General features: G+C 46.7%; 1 protein-coding gene across 2 annotated transcripts in view; it reads left to right on the top strand.

Annotated features, from left to right (window-relative positions):
• The first annotated feature begins 1,647 nt into the window (after positions 1–1,647).
• The window catches only part of GNB1L (G protein subunit beta 1 like), an 80,650-nt gene continuing 64,879 nt past the window's right edge, over positions 1,648–17,418 (top strand). For both annotated transcript variants that reach the window (XM_075832448.1, XM_075832440.1), the window contains exons 1-3: positions 1,648–1,717; positions 5,176–5,300; positions 14,360–14,485. In XM_075832448.1, coding sequence (XP_075688563.1) covers positions 5,185–5,300; positions 14,360–14,485 — 242 coding nt within the window. In that variant the 5' untranslated portion in view covers positions 1,648–1,717; positions 5,176–5,184. The remainder of the gene's footprint in view (positions 1,718–5,175; positions 5,301–14,359; positions 14,486–17,418) is intronic.

Below are 17,418 nucleotides of genomic sequence, written 5' to 3'. Positions count from 1 at the left end.
TGATTGACCTTGGCTTTTCTGACCACTCTTCTGCTCTGCGTTTTTGTACCTCGCTCATCTCCTGGTTTGACTCGGCTCGTTCGCCTCGCTTGTTGCTCACGGTGTTCCCGTGGGCAACTTCCCCATTTCCCTGGCTTCTGTGTACCCTTGTCTGTTTGTCTGTCGTGCACCTATTGAGTGTAGGGACCGTCGCCCAGTTGTACCCCGTCGCCTAGGGTGGGTCGTTGCAAGTAGGCAGGGACTGAGTGGCGGGTAGATTAGGGCTCACTTGTCTGTTTCCCTACCCCGACATTACAGGTACCATTGGAAGTGAGAGCAAGCCATTATTCCCCTGCCTGAACTGATAATACTGTACTAAGACTGTGCTTATCAAGTCTGAAAAGTGTAAGGGTGTATTCAGACACTGCAATTGTGGTGCAGTTCTTGCCATCTGTCCAAATATGGAACGTTTACATGGACGTCAAAACCGCATCAAACAGGTGAAGCGCATGGTTTCAATGTACTTTATCTGTACATGTCACACGGTCAAAAGTAACAAACCCTAATTCCTGTTTCTATAGTCTGGTGTGCGCAACACTGTAAAGATTAAAGTAAAGCTAAAGCCAGAGTAAAGATTTTGTTTTGCCACCACTCTTGGTCTCCATACCAGCTGTTGCCTGGCAAACCTATCGGGGCCGTACACCACCTTGGCCCACATTACAATCTCACGACAAGAAGTCTAGCCCTTCTTTGAAATCCTAATTTTACAATAATAAAAATGACATATGTATATAATATATATAACTAAAATTTTGCTGCATGCATATTACAGCTTTTGCTGTGTTCACAATACTGACACAAAGTTGCTCTGCTGCATTTTCATGACACAGGTAGACACAGCTCTGCTACATATGCAGATTATATACCCGCACACACGTTTCTACTACATATGCAGGTTATAAACCCACACACACAGCTCTGCTACATATGCAGATTATAAACCCACGCACACAGCACTGCTACATATGCAGGTTATATACTCGCACACAGCACTGCTACATATGCAGGTTATATACTCGCACACAGCTCTGCTACATATGCAGATTATAAACCCACGCACACAGCACTGCTACATATGCAGGTTATATACTCGCACACAGCTGCAACATCTGCAGATTATATTCCTGTACACACAGCTGTGCTACATATGCAGATTATATTCACACACACATAGCTCCACTACATATACAGGTTATATACCCGCACACAGAGCTCCGAAACATATGCAGGTTATATTTCCACACACAGCTCTGCTACATATGCAGATTATATACCCGAATACACAGCTCTGCTACATATGCAGATTATATTCCCGCGCACACACCTGTGCTATATATGCAGATTACATACCCGCACACACAGCTCTGCTACATATGCAGATTATATACCGGAGCACACATCTCTGCTGCTGACATTTTACATCTACATAGTGGTTATACATTTATCTAATGATAATAATCTCTGCACACAGGATCCCACCATAACTACAGAGGATCATGAAGAATCCAACATGTTCAATCTGCTCATGTGGTTATACCAGAGCCTGACTCCTCCCAGACATGTGACTGATCACATGGTCATGACATCACCAAAGGTCCTTTATCCAGTAGTACATAGACTGCTTAGTTAGTATCACGGGCTGGAAGGATGCCGGTGACAGGACTGGCATAATCTAGTGGTCAGTAGATGATGTAGCAGCAGTACCTCACACTTCTCCGTGCCCTAGGAATGTAGGGAGATGGAAACTATCACTCATATAGGAGCATGTGTGTGTATGTATATATATATATATATATATATATATATATATATATATATATATATATGATACATAACTGCTCGTGTGTATAGGGACATTTCGTGGCTCCATGTTTCGGCAGATGTCTCACCTCAGACCAGGTCACTGGCCACGCACTGAGCCTTTGGTGCATAGAATGGTGGCTACTCTGATATACGTGTTACATTAGGGATGGTTCACCCACTGGTATTGGTCACATCCTTTGATAAGCACTGCATGTAGATGACCTGTAGCCACCGCTTTCAATTGACTTGACATAAAAAGGTCTTTGCACTTATTAATACACCTCTGCTGTAATTCTCACAGGTTTTCATGATGTGCAGAGCTGCTGGAGGCTTGTAAGGCTAGGGCTACATGGAGACTTTGGCCGTGACACAGGTACTGTAAGCGAATGGGGCTGCGTTTCGATCAGCAAGTCGCCATGACCGTCGCAAGACATCAAGATTTGAAGGCTTTCTTGTGACTGTCTAGTTACGGTCACCACAACTTGTGGGTTGCAACGCAGCCACAAACACAATACTGTGATGCGCGCCGTGGTTTCACAGCAATCTTTGGCCACGTAACCCGTTTTGTGGCAATAGTCACCATGTAGCCTTATCGGTTGCAGCTGAAATGCCGCTAGATTCACAGCTTCCCCGCTAGCGCACATACATAAGGAAGCGCTTGTGCAGAACAGTTTGTATAATCGCTTCTACATATGTGTGCATGCGCTTACGGGAAAGCTATGGATTAAGCGGACACGTGATTAATGACTGCTCCTTCTATGATGTGAAATAAACCCTACTTCGTGTAACTGATTTATTTTTCTCCAGTTATGAGTGCGCCATTTACGTGTTATTGGAATATTGCTACATATAAATATACTGATCGATCCGGATTGCAGAGAAAAGTCACGTGTGAGGGCAGACACTGCGCCAATTTAAAATATCCAAAACCCTTAACATAAATGATCACGTTTGTAAAATTGTTTCATTGTACTTTTGATAAATATTTAGGGCCAGATTACTTAGAGTGGTATTTCATAAGCCCGTAAGAGTAAGATGGGAGTTAAAAAGCGCACGCCTCTTAATAAATCCGTTGCATTTTACGCTGTCCGTGCATCTGAAAGTCAGACCGGAGCTGCCATGGATTTCCGCTATAATATACACCAGATTCTGTCTTAAATTATAGTAAATCTATTGGGTTGTGGTGGCCCCACACCTTTTACTAAGTCCCAAGAGCCTCTGGAAAAGTGCATAAAGGTTAAAAAAGTCGCAAACACAGCCGTATGCCAAATTTATAACTTTTTTGCACTACGAAAGTGGTGCAAATCCCTTGATAAATGAGGGCCTTAGGGCTTATTCAGACGAACATATAATACGTCCGTGAAACGCGCGTCGCACGGACCTATGTTAGTGAATGGGGCCGTTCAGACTGTCAGTGATTTTCACGCAGCGTGTATCCGCTGCGTGAAACTCACGACATGTCCTATATTTGCCAGTTTTTCACGCATCACGCACCCATTGAAGTCAATGGGTGCGTGAAAACCGCGCACGGCACACGGACGCACTTCCGTGTGCCGTGCGTGATGCGCGCTACAGTAGTCAAAACTATGAATGAAAACAGAAAAGCACCACATGCTTATCTGTTTACAAACATAAAAACAGAGTGTTATAATGATGGCGGCTGCGTGAAAATCACGCAGCCACGCATCATACGCTGCTGACACATGGAGCATTTATGGACCTTTTGCGCGCGCAAAACGCACACGCTCGTGTGAATCCGGCCTTAATGTTTTGAAGGAGGTGTTGTCTCATCTGCAGAATTACTTTTTCTAATGAAGTCGGCCTGACGATCAATGATCGCTGCAGGTCAAGATCCCGGAACGCCAGTGATCAGCTGATATTACTGGGTAGTTTCATCTGGCCACGCATTTGTCTTGGTGCGTCCACTTCAGAGGGACAGAATACACGATAATAAGCCTTGGTTCAAACTGATGTCAAAGATTTTCATTTACAGCAGCCATGACGGATCCTTTGTGATCTGTTTTGTAATGCATCCTGTTGGATCCCATTGACTTCTAAGGAGTCTGTTTCCCTATTAGGGTATGTTCACACGGGCTATTTTCGGCCGTTTTTCGGGCCATAAACAGCCGAGAAATCGGAAGCAGGCAAAGTTTTTCAAAACGGCCGCGTAAAAAAACGGCCACGAAAAAAGTGCAGGTCACTTCTTGGGACGTTTTTGGAGCAGTTTTTCATAGACTCTATTGAAAACAGCTCCAAAATCGTCTGTAAAAAACGCAGCGAAAATCGCGAGTGGCTTAAAGAGGCTCTGTCACCAGATTTTGCAACCCCTATCTCCTATTGCAGCAGATCGGCGCTGCAATGTAGATTACAGTAACGTTTGTTTTTTTTTTTTAAAACGAGCATTTTTGGCCAAGTTATGACCATTTTTATATTGATGCAAATGGGGCTTGCAAAAGTACAACTGGGCGTGTTTAAAGTAAAAGTACAAGTGGGCGTGTATTGTGTTCGTTACATCTGGGCGTTTTTACTTCTTTTACTAGCTGGGCGTTGTGAATAGAAGTGTATGATGCTGACGAATCAGCATCATCCACTTCTCTTCAGAACGCCCAGCTTCTGGCAGTGCAGACACAGCGTGTTCTCGAGAGATCACGCTGTGACGTCACTCACTTCCTGCCCCAGGTCCTGCATCGTGTTGGACGAGCGAGGACACATCGGCACCAGAGGCTACAGTTGATTCTGCAGCAGCATCGGCGTTTGCAGGTAAGTCGATGTAGCTACTTACCTGCAAACACCGATGCTGCTGCAGAATCAACTGTAGCCTCTGGTGCCGATGTGTCCTCGCTCGTCCGACACGATGCAGGACCTGGGGCAGGAAGTGACGTCACAGCGTGATCTCTCGAGAACACGATGTGTGTCTGTGCACTGCCAGAAGCTGGGCGTTGTGAAGAGAAGTGGATGATGCCGATTCGTCAGCATCATACACTTCTATACACAACGCCCAGCTAGTAAAAGTAGTAAACACGCCCAGATGTACATACACAATACACGCCCAGTTGTACTTTAGCAAGCCTCATTTGCATAAATATAAAAATGGTCATAACTTGGCCAAAAATGCTCGTTTTAAAAAAAACAAAAACGTTACTCTTATCTCCATTGCAGCGCCGATCTGCTGCAATAGGAGATAGGGGTTGCAAAATCTGGTGACAGAGCCTCTTTAAAAAACGTCTGAAAATCAGGAGCTGTTTTCCCTTGAAAACCGCTCCGTATTTTCAGACATTTTTGAGTTTGCGTGTGAACATACCCATATAGTGACTTTATATTCTTTCTTGTTAGATACTGAAGATGGCTCTTCCGCCCCCGGATCCGAAATTTGATCTTAGAGGTGTTAGCGCAGAAGTCAACTGCTTGCACTTCAGTTGTAACGCTCACAAGCCATGTCCATCGCTTCTTTTTTCTGGGTGAGTAGTGATGAAGAGGTTCTTCACTTAATTTTTTTTTCAGATGTTCTGATGAATACCTCAATCTTAGATAGGGAATTGCACAAAGCTTGTATGCTTATTCTCTGCTTTTAGCATGTGAGACCGGCTGCTAGAAATACATTTCCTAACATCCACAATCTTTAAGAACTTACATAACTTTTCAGAATAAGCTGTCATATGTGGGTACATTAGGAATAACACTATTTCTGACCATTATAGGACTTGTATTCTGCATTATTTAAAAGTTTTCCCCTCTGCAGACCCGATTTCTAATTGGCACTTGTCTCTGACCTAGTGGGTGGAGCCTAACCGCTATCATGTCTTCTTTACACTGCACACAGAATAGGAGAATCCTGCTCTCCTATCTCATATATATATATAGGGGATTATACAGCAGCATTATCCAGCACTGGGTGACATAACTCTCACCAGCAGCTTATTTCTCCTCCTGCTCCCTCCTCTTCATAGACTTCTAAGGTGTGTGCTGGCGTGCGTACACTCCTTACTTCCTTCCCTATTGGCAGGCAGTGAAGAGAATATAGGAAGGGAGACGCCTAGTGGCAGCAACTTCACACAGAACATAAGGCTGACACATGCTGAGTGTGGAGCCGCCTCAGCCCGTGAGCCTGCTCCATACGCCTCCTTACCACCCTGACGTACAGTTACATCATCGGTCGTCAAGAGATTAAGGAAAAAACATTTGTAAAATGCTACATGAACACGTCCTAAAAGTATTTAAGGGGTTTTCCAGTCCCTTAAAAATTGATGGCCTATCCTCAGGATAGGCCATCAATAGCTGATAGGTCGGGGACTGACTCCCAGGACACCTGCCGGTCAGCTGTTTCCATCATTTCTACTGCTCACTGTGAATCGACATGTAGCGGGGATTCATAGGTATTGCAGCCTTCTACTCCCATTCACTTCAATGGGAGAAGGCTTTGAGTAATGTAACTGAGGATAGGTGATTTTTTTTGCACCCTTTGCTTCATCACTTTGCCGTCCTCTGTGAGTTTGTGTGATCTACTGCTTTGTGATCACTGATCTGTTGTTACTCTTAGATACTTACACTTCACAGTTATGTCGCTTAGAATTGACCAGGGCAGATCAGAAATGTCACAAACTAAATGTAGCACTGTCATAGGATGCCACCTTTGCCATAAGTTAAAGTCACTGAGCTCTTTAGAACGACCCATACTACTACTATCAATGTTTGTCTATTGAGATTACATGACTGTGTGCTTGATTTTATACTTCAGCTTGCGATGTGCGTGGCTGAAACACAGTAACCTTAATAATGTGGAGTGTTCACATACTCTTGGCTATATAGTTTATATTAACCCATTCTCGGCCAAGGATGTATCTCATAGTTATTTCTTATCTCGGTTGTTGCTGTGGGAGGCCGGATGTCAATAACGGCTTTTGCGCCTGCGTTATCACTTTGCCGTATATTCACGGTGCTGGTCCTTAACAGCAGGCTTTTTAGTGCTGTCGATGTATAGTGTGGTCAAAAGGGCTTATGAGGGACACTTTGCTGTCGCTATTTATAATGGGGGGGGGGGGGGTTAATTAACAAAATGTATTCTAAGCCCTTCGTCTGCCGGCTGCCTGTGTACTATGCAGAGGAAAGCGCTCACTGGTTAATGCAGGGTCCTGTCACACAGGCATGTATTAACCAATGAGCGCTTTCCTCTGCAGTAAAGTACCAGGAGTGCACACAGAAATCAAAAGGCCCCATAGCAAAAGTAAGAATTGCACACACCCTAAAAAAAAAACAACCCATATACCGTAATTGTTGCTAATAAGCTAATCGGAACATAATGAATGTGTGGACCTAAAAAAAAGTCATGTACATACACATATAATATGAGGCCACAGGGCTCTTTACACATATTTCCCCTCATAAGTTCCATGCACCAATAGTGCTAGTGACAGTATGTCCCATTTACTAATAGATGTTCCCCTCACAGTGCCAGCCACACTAAATTGACATGCTGCGGATTAAAAAAAAAAAACCACACCGCAAGTCAATTTATGAACGGTTTCTCTGCAGATCTTTTTCGCAATGTGTGGGTGAGATTTGTTAAAATCTCACCCACACTGCTGCCACTCTAATACGCTGCAGATTTTCCGCAATGAAACCGTTGTGGAAAATCTGCAGTGTTTACGCTGTGTGTGTCTTTACCCTTAGTGTTTGTTGAGGGGGATGGGAAATTATATACATTTTATAATCCCCAATTTAATTTGCGTGCAGAAATCGGTTGGTGCATTCCTGCGGTTTTGACGTTTGTTTAACCCCTTCCCGCTTTATTAGGTCATAGTAAGTGCTTAGTTCGGACTCCATGACATAATAGTACGTCACGGGAGGATCGGCCATTTCGGCCGTCCTCCCGGCACATACAGGAGCTGTGACGACTGCTGTTTTGTACAGCAGTTGCCACAGCTCCTTCAGTGGGGACCGATCGCGGTGTCCCCGCTGATTAACCCCTTAGAAGCCGCGTTCAATAGCGATCGCAGCTTCTTAGGGTTTAAAACACCATTGATGTCCCGCTACATGACAGCGACAGCGAGAGCGGGCAGCGATGGTTGCTATGGCAACCAGAGGCCTAACAATGGCCTCCGGCTATGCCACCTACGGAAGCCTAGATAAGTCAAAGTCAGGACCCACTATGCTTGCTTTCAGTGAGTAGCTGACAGCTCTAATACACTGCAGTACGCATGAAGTGCAGTGTATTAGAATAGCGATCAGGGCCTCCTGCCCTCAAGTCCCCCAGTGGGACAAAATAAAAAAGTTGTGTAAAAATAAAAGTTTTACAGTAATAAAAGTAAAAATCCCCCTTTTTCCCTTATCAGTCCCTTATTATTAAAAATAGAAACAAACTATACATAATTTGTATCGCCGCGTCCGTAACGGCCTGAACTGCAAAAGTATTTTGTTATATATCCCGCGCGGTGAACGCCATAAAAGAAAATAATAATAAACCGCACCAGAATCACAATTGTTTGGTCACTTCACCTCGCATAAAATGGAATAAAAAGTGATCAAAAAGTCGCATGTACCTAAAAAACAAGTCCTCACACAGCTTTCTTGATGGAAAAATAAAAACGTCATGGCTCTTAGATTATGGCAACACAAAAAGTAAATGATTTTTTATAAAAAGTATTTTATTATGCAAACGCCATAAGACATAAAAAAACGATAAACATAGGGTATCGCCGTAATCGTATCGCCCCGCAGAATAAAGTGAATATGTCATTTATAGCGCACGGTGAACGCTGTAAAAGAAGGAATAAAAAACTATAGTAGAATTGCTGTTTTTTAGTCACCGCGCCACCTAAAAATAGAATAAAATACCTTTTATCGGAAAAATGGGATTTTCAATTGCACAGACTAATTCCACAAAATGCAGCAAAAAAAACCTGTGGGGTCTAAATGCTGACTTTACCCCTCGATAAGTTCCTTGAGGGGTGTAGTTTGCAAAATAGGGTCACTTTTGGGGGGTTTCCAGTGTTTTGGCACCACAAGACCTCTTCAAACCGGACATCGTGCCTAATAAAAAGGAGGCCTCAAAATCCCCTAGGTGCTTCTTTGCTTCGAGGGGCCGGTGCTTCAGTCCTTTACGACACTAGGGCCACACGTGGGATATTTCTAAAAACTGTAGAATCTGGGCAATAAGTATTGAGTTGCGTTTCTCTGGTAAAACCTTCTATCTTACATTAAAAAAATTGAATATAAAGGATTTTCTGACAAAAAAAGAAATTTGTAAATTTCACCTCTACTTTGCTTTAAATTCCTGTGAAATACCTAAAGTGTTAATACACTTTCTAAATGCTGTTTTGAATACTTTGAAGGGTCTAGTTTCTAAAATGGGGTATTTTATGGGGGTTTCTAATATATAAGCTCCTCAAAGCCACTTCAGAACTGAATTGTACCTAAAAAAATAGGCGTTTGAAATGTTATTCAAAATAGAAGAAATTGCTGCTTATGTTCTAAGCAGTGTAACGTCCTAGAAACATAAAAGAATGTTCAAAAAATGATGCCAACATATAGCAGACAATGGGAAATGTGAACTTGTAACTATTTTGGGTGGTATAACCATCTGTTTTACAAGCAGCTGCATTTAAATTTAGAAAAATGCTTTTTTTCCCACATTTTGTCTACATTTTGATATTTTTCACAAATAAAAACTGAACATATCGACCAAATTTTACCACTAACATAAAGCCCAATGTGTCAAGAGAAAACACTCTCAGATTTGCTTGGGTAGGTATAAGCATTCCAGAGTTATTACCATATAAAGTGAAATATATCAGATTTGAAAAATGGGCTCGGAACCTTAAGGCCAAAACTAGGCTGCGTTCTTAAGGGGTTAACAAACATGACAGTGTATGTAGACATGTGTTGTATTTTTGAACTCCCCACATCTTAGTTTTTTACAGAGTACATTTTTTTGCATAAGGGGTCTGCTTGAGTATGCATTTTAGTCCCAAAGTTTCATTTTCATACATTTTTTGCTTATGATCTCTGATGCAAATTTGCGAGAAGGTGATTGTGTGTATTAATTATTAAGTTGTATTTTTGTACACGATATGCAGTGCGCTCCCAAGAAAATGTAAATTTTGGCAGTATAGTAGATGTCTGCCATATGCAGTATATATTTTTTAACACGTTTGTTAATGATGGTGAAATAATGCATGATCTCTATTTCAGCGTTTTTGAGAGCACAGGCTTTTGTTGAAGGAGACATATGTGGCATATATAAACTTTGCACACCTTAAACCAGGGGTCTCAAGCACGCGGCCCGCGGGCCGCATGCGGCCCCTGGGACTGTCATCTGTGGCCCGCGGAACACAGAGCCGCTAGTGTCGGCTCTGCTCCGAGACTCTGGAATTCCCTGACATCGCTGTCCACATATGAACAGCGATGTCTGGAGCTTCCCCAGAGCTGGAGTCCCGGGCAGAGCGCTAGTACAGGCTCTGCTCCGGGACTCTGTGGAATTCCCTGACATCGCTGCCCATATATGGACAGTGTGTCAGGGTCTTCCCCAGAGCGGAGTCCCGGGCAGAGCGCTAGTATCGGCTCTGCTCCGGGACGCTGCGGAATTCCCTGACATCGCTGCCCATATATGGACAGTGTGTCAGGGTCTTCCCCAGAGCGGAGTCCCGGGCAGAGCGCTACTGTCGGCTCTGCTCTAGGACGCTGTGGAATTCCCTGACATCGCTGCCCATACATCAACAATGATGTCAGGGGCTTCCCCAGAGCAGGAGTTCCAGTGATGTCAGGAGCACAGCTGGAGTCTCAGTCTACAGGGGGCACCGCTGTGGCGGCATCTACAGAGGGCACCGCTGTGGCAGCATCTACAGAGGGCACCGCTGTGGCAGCATCTACAGAGGGCACCGCTGTGGCAGCATCTACAGAGGGCACCGCTGTGGCAGCATCTACAGAGGGCACCGCTGTGGCAGCATCTACAGAGGGCACCGCTGTGGCAGCATCTACAGAGGGCACCGCTGTGGCAGCATCTACAGAGGGCACCGCTGTGGCAGCATCTACAGAGGGCACCGCTGTGGCAGCATCTACAGAGGGCACCGCTGTGGCAGCATCTACAGAGGGCACCGCTGTGGCAGCATCTACAGAGGGCACCGCTGTGGCAGCATCTACAGAGGGCACCGCTGTGGCAGCATCTACAGAGGGCACCGCTGTGGCAGCATCTACAGAGGGCACCGCTGTGGCAGCATCTACAGAGGGCACCGCTGTGGCAGCATCTACAGAGGGCACCGCTGTGGCAGCATCTACAGAGGGCACCGCTGTGGCAGCATCTACAGAGGGCACCGCTGTGGCAGCATCTACAGAGGGCACCGCTGTGGCAGCATCTACAGAGGGCACCGCTGTGGCAGCATCTACAGAGGGCACCGCTGTGGCAGCATCTACAGAGGGCACCGCTGTGGCAGCATCTACAGAGGGCACCGCTGTGGCAGCATCTACAGAGGGCACCGCTGTGGCAGCATCTACAGAGGGCACCGCTGTGGCAGCATCTACAGAGGGCACCGCTGTGGCAGCATCCACAGAGGGCACCGCTGTGGCAGCATCCACAGAGGGCACCGCTGTGGCAGCATCCACAGAGGGCACCGCTGTGGCAGCATCCACAGAGGGCACCGCTGTGGCAGCATCCACAGAGGGCACCGCTGTGGCAGCATCCACAGAGGGCACCGCTGTGGCAGCATCCACAGAGGGCACCGCTGTGGCAGCATCCACAGAGGGCACCGCTGTGGCAGCATCCGCACGGGGCACCGCTGTGGCAGCATCCGCACGGGGCACCGCTGTGGCAGCATCCGCACGGGGCACCGCTGTGGCAGCATCCGCACGGGGCACCGCTGTGGCAGCATCCGCACGGGGCACCGCTGTGGCAGCATCCGCACGGGGCACCGCTGTGGCAGCATCCGCACGGGGCACCGCTGTGGCAGCATCCACAGAGGGCACCGCTGTGGCAGCATCCACAGAGGGCACCGCTGTGAAAGCATCTACAGGGGGCACCGCTGTGAAAGCATCTACAGGGGGCACCGCTGTGACAGCATCTACAGGGGGCACCGCTGTGAAAGCATCTGCACGGGGCACCGCTGTGGCAGCATCTGCACGGGGCACCGCTGTGGCAGCATCTGCACGGGGCACCGCTGTGGCAGCATCTGCACGGGGCACCGCTGTGGCAGCATCTGCACGGGGCACCGCTGTGGCAGCATCTGCACGGGGCACCGCTGTGGCAGCATCTGCACGGGGCACCGCTGTGGCAGCATCTGCACGGGGCACCGCAGTGGCAGCATCTGCACGGGGCACCGCTGTGGCAGCATCTACAGAGGGCACCGCTGTGGCAGCATCTACAGGGGGCACCGCTGTGAAAGCATCTACAGGGGGCACCGCTGTGAAAGCATCTACAGAGGGCACCGCTGTGACAGCATCTACAGGGGGCACCGCTGTGGCAGCATCTACACGGGGCACCGCTGTGGCAGCATCTACACGGGGCACCGCTGTGGCAGCATCTACACGGGGCACCGCTTTGGCAGCATCTACACAGGGCTCTGCGGCAGCATCCACCGAGGGCACTGTGGCACTATCTAAAAAGGGGCTGCCCAATCTTGACATGTGTGCTAACTGAGCCGCCGGACTGCCTTTAGTGACACTTAAACTGGAAAACTGGATTGTTGAAATAAGCACGTGGAGAAATCTCTCAAATTTTAAACCTAGCGGTATTATTAGAGTAATATAGTGTTATAGTAGTTCAAATAACTAATTGATTAACAATAATTTTGTATCGTACCAAATTTGAAATTCATTCGGCCCGACCACTTCACATTTTTTGGCAGCATCTACAGAGGGCACCGCTGTGGCAGCATCCGCAGAGGGCACCGCCGTGGCAGCATCCGCAGAGGGCACCGCCGTGGCAGCATCCGCAGAGGGCACCGCCGTGGCAGCATCCGCAGAGGGCACCGCCGTGGCAGCATCCGCAGAGGGCACCGCTGTGGCAGCATCCGCAGAGGGCACCGCTGTGGCAGCATCCGCAGAGGGCACCGCTGTGGCAGCATCCGCAGAGGGCACCGCTGTGGCAGCATCCGCAGAGGGCACCGCTGTGGCAGCATCCGCAGAGGGCACCGCTGTGGCAGCATCCGCAGAGGGCACCGCTGTGGCAGCATCCGCAGAGGGCACCGCTGTGGCAGCATCCGCAGAGGGCACCGCTGTGGCAGCATCCGCAGAGGGCACCGCTGTGGCAGCATCCGCAGAGGGCACCGCTGTGGCAGCATCCGCAGGGGGCACCGCTGTGGCAGCATCCGCAGAGGGCACCGCTGTGGCAGCATCCGCAGGGGGCACCGCTGTGGCAGCATCCGCAGGGGGCACCGCTGTGGCAGCATCCGCAGGGGGCACCGCTGTGGCAGCATCCGCAGGGGGCACCGCTGTGGCAGCATCCGCAGGGGGCACCGCTGTGGCAGCATCCGCAGGGGGCACCGCTGTGGCAGCATCCGCAGGGGGCACCGCTGTGGCAGCATCCGCAGGGGGTACCGCTGTGGCAGCATCCGCAGGGGGCACCGCGGTGAAAGCATCCACAGGGGGCACCGCGGTGACAGCATCCACAAGGGGCACCGCGGTGACAGCATCCACACGGGGCACCGCGGTGGCAGCATCCACACGGGGCACCGCGGTGGCAGCATCCACACGGGGCACCGCTTTGGCAGCATCTACACGGGGCTCTGCGGCAGCATCCACCGAGGGCACTGTGGCACTATCTAAAAAGGGGCTGCCCAATCTTGACATGTGTGCTAACTGAGCCGCCGGACTGCATTTAGTGACACTTAAACTGGAAAACTGGATTGTTGAAATAAGCACGTGGAGAAATCTCTCAAATTTTAAACCTAGCGGTATTATTAGAGTAATATAGTGTTATAGTAGTTCAAATAACTAATTGATTAACAATAATTTTGTATCGTACCAAATTTGAAATTCATTCGGCCCGACCACTTCACATTTTTTCTATATGCGGCCCACTTACCCGGCTGAGTTTGAGACCCTTGCCTTAAAATATTAGTTTTACATTGTTTTTGTGTGTAAACCTGTTTTTATGTGATTTTTAAGCGCAAATGTATGTTCTGGTGATTTTATGAATCTATGTGCATAGAGACTTAGGCATAAATGATATGCATAAACTCTGCACATATCAAAGTTTTAATTTTAGGATGTGTGGTACATCTAATTTTCTGCTTGGGTCATACATTCAGCCACAAATATCAATTTGTAAATATTTTTTTTAATGAAAAATTGCACTATGACTAAAATTACATGACGGTTCCGTTCTGTGTGAGGTGTCTACATTCAGAAAATATTCAGGTATAGGGGTCTAGTATGGGTTTATGTCATTTAGGTTTGTGAAAGTGTGAAAATTGTTGTTTCTACCAGAGGAGCAAAATGTCCAAAAAACCCCTGGCAGTGAAAGGGTTGATATGTTTAGATACATAAATTAATATATCTTAATTTTTTTCCCCTGTCCTAATATGTTAAGGTCATCCAGTGGACAGATTCATGTTTGGAATCTAAGTACGAGGAGAGCAGAGGCTGTGTTAAATGGACATGGTGGCAGATCTGTCGTCTGGATCCATACCCTTTCTGATAGAGACAGAATAATGAGGTAAACAAGTTAGATGAAAGAATTAGAAGTATGAGTCTTCACACTTTTCCTCCTTTTAGGTTCCACTTCTGGCCAACAAAAAATGCCCCAAACGGTGTGAACCTGGCCTTTGGGTGATGGTTTTAGGCTCATTTGTAAGGCTGTACAGCAGATGACTAACTGGTAACTATTTTTAAGGACACTGAGACAGATTTAAAATAGCATTTAGTATAAACCTCAAATTTATCGAGCCACTTTGTCCATCACGTGACTTTCATGTCATATTCCTGATGTTGTTCAGTAGCTTGCCCCGTGTTCCTTAACTCGTTTCCGGCCTCCCACTGTCTTTTGACGGTGGGCGGTGCAGGTTGTAGAAAAGGCTTATGAGCGCTCATGCTCTTCTAAGCAGGAGCTATTACTAACAGCTCATGTACTGAGAGCAGCCTGAATACAGCTGGGATTGGAGGAAACTCTTATCCCAGCTCTTGAACCGTTTGCAATCCGTGACCGCGGCATGATCAAAGGGGTCTCACTACTTCGATCGTGTCACCAGAAATCCGATGACACAATGGTTGACTGAGGGAACACTCTGCGTTCAGACCTGGGGACCTAGAAAGGAACCCAAGGATGTCTACTGTAAGCCTGCTGTTAAGGCTCACTATGTGTTGCCCTAACAGCAGCATGTGTCCTAGAGACACAGTATAAAGTATTAGCATACAGGAGTATGCAAATACATTAGAAGTATCAAATAAAGTTGTTAAAAAGTTATTCCTTCATGGGATTAAAAAAAATTATAATAAAGAAATGTAACATAAAATATATTTTATTGCCCATACATTATATAAAAACCAAAAAATCTACAGATATTAAAGGGAGTCTGTCACCAGATGTCCGTATTGAACTACCAACAGGCTATTATAGATTAGGCTTACCTGATTCTGACGTGCATTATGTCTTTCCACAGAGTGCCTCCTTTGAAGAGAAAAAGCTTTTATTACATTTATGCAAATTAACATTTTGGAGCAACGAGGGCGTCACCGTTGCTCCAAAATGTTCTCTCGTCATTCCCCAGTTCAGCCCTCCTCCCTGCTTCCTTTGATTGACAGGGGCCAGGCAGCGTACTAGGCGAGTTCACGCCTGGCCCCGTATCTTAGTGAACGCACGCGCGTCCCTACATGCAAATCGGCGCATGCGCAGTAGTGCCGATTAGAGTGTTGACTTAAAGGATGTACTGAGCGTGCGCTGCATCCTAATCGGCGGACGCGCAGTGTAATCTTTATGCTCATCGTTCTAATTGTCACTACTGCTCATGAGCCGATTAGGATGTAGGGACACGCGTGAATTCACAACACTACGGTGCCAGGCGTGAGCTTGCCTAGTACGCTGCCTGTCAATTAAATGAAGCAGGGACACCACACTGTTCTAGGTGGTCCAATGCTGGGAGATGGTGACATCTCTTCTGAAAAACGCAGCAATTCAGTCCACTTTCTGCAGCAGGAATTTACATGCTGCGGTACGAAAAATACGCACCACAGGTCAATATCTAGTCTGAATTTTTTTACGCAGCGTGTGGGTAAGATTTGTTAAATCTCACCCACTTTGCTGCTACTGTATTCTGCGTATTTTCTGACCGCAATTTCAGACGGAAAATACGCAGCTATTTCGCTACGTGTGGCCAAGCCCTTTTGTAGGAAACCCCCCCCCCTATATGTGACAATAAGAGAGCACGTATCCTCCCTTATTGGTAAGGGCGGTTATAACGTGCAAAAGTTTGTTTCACCTGCCTAGGATCACTCGAAGGCGTTCCAAATGGAGATATGACAGTAAGGGTGCCTATACACATTAGAGGAAAGTCGTCCCAACCTGCCAATTTCAGTGGGCTGGATGACTGTAATGTGTATGGGGATGTCCCAACCCTTTCCCAACAGCAGATGTTGGGGGAAAGAAGGATTGGGCATGTTGTAATTTAACATGCTTGATCATTTGTTCTCGCGGGAGACAAGCTGCTGCCAGAGGGATCTGCCAATGGATCATTCTCCTCTCCCCATTGAAAACACATGAAATTAAGTAATACTTTTCAACCTATTCCCGACTTTAAACAAGTGTTGCCAGAGCTATGATCCCAGTATAATTTTGAAAGCTAAGATTCTGGGCATACCAAGAAGCTCTAGTTCTTATATTCTACCCGAGCATAGTGTTTTAATTTCATGACGTATAACATACATCATTGGCAGTGAAAGGGTTCATTCTTTTGATTGATTCACGTACCATATTTACAGTGTATGTAATCTGCCACTAAATTATTAGATATGTATTGACTTGTATTGTAATGTATTGACTTAATGTATACTGTACTTGGATTTGCTTCTCTGTCAATGCCTACTTATCCAGTGTATTTGATTGTAGATGTTTTTGAAGTGTATATTATAATAAGCACAGTACTAATAAAAAATTAAAGTTGCTACTGAGGGACTAATATTCCTTTGAAGAGGCAGAGCCAAGACATTTAGCTGTTAATCAAAATAATATTCCATTTGTAATATCCCCTAGTTTAAAGAGGCATTCTCACCTTAGACATTTATGCCATAAATGTCTGATAGATGCGGGCCCCAGCTCTAAGACCCGCACCTATCTTGAGAACGGGGGTCTCCCGAACCCAGTCCTGTCTGGTGAGTCGGCCTCGGGATGAATGTAGGGGTGGCCGTGCTTGTACGTGGCTTTTTTCATTGATTCATATGGGCGTTACAGAACTGCCTCACCAGGCGAGTCGGGTGACCCTCTTTCTCGACATAGGTGTGGGTCCCAAAGCTGGGACCTGCATCTATCAGACATTTATGGCATATCCCGTGGATATGCCATAAATGTCTATGGTGGGAATAACCCTTTTATGATCCAAGAGGCAACAACAATGTCACTTTTTGTACATGGAGTCTTCTCTGAACCAGACGAACTTA

This window comes from Rhinoderma darwinii, chromosome 1, assembly GCF_050947455.1.
Source record: "Rhinoderma darwinii isolate aRhiDar2 chromosome 1, aRhiDar2.hap1, whole genome shotgun sequence".
Classification (NCBI taxonomy): domain Eukaryota; kingdom Metazoa; phylum Chordata; class Amphibia; order Anura; family Rhinodermatidae; genus Rhinoderma; species Rhinoderma darwinii.
The sequence above is the reverse complement of the archived record's forward strand: the minus strand, read 5'-3'. Positions and strand labels throughout refer to the sequence as shown.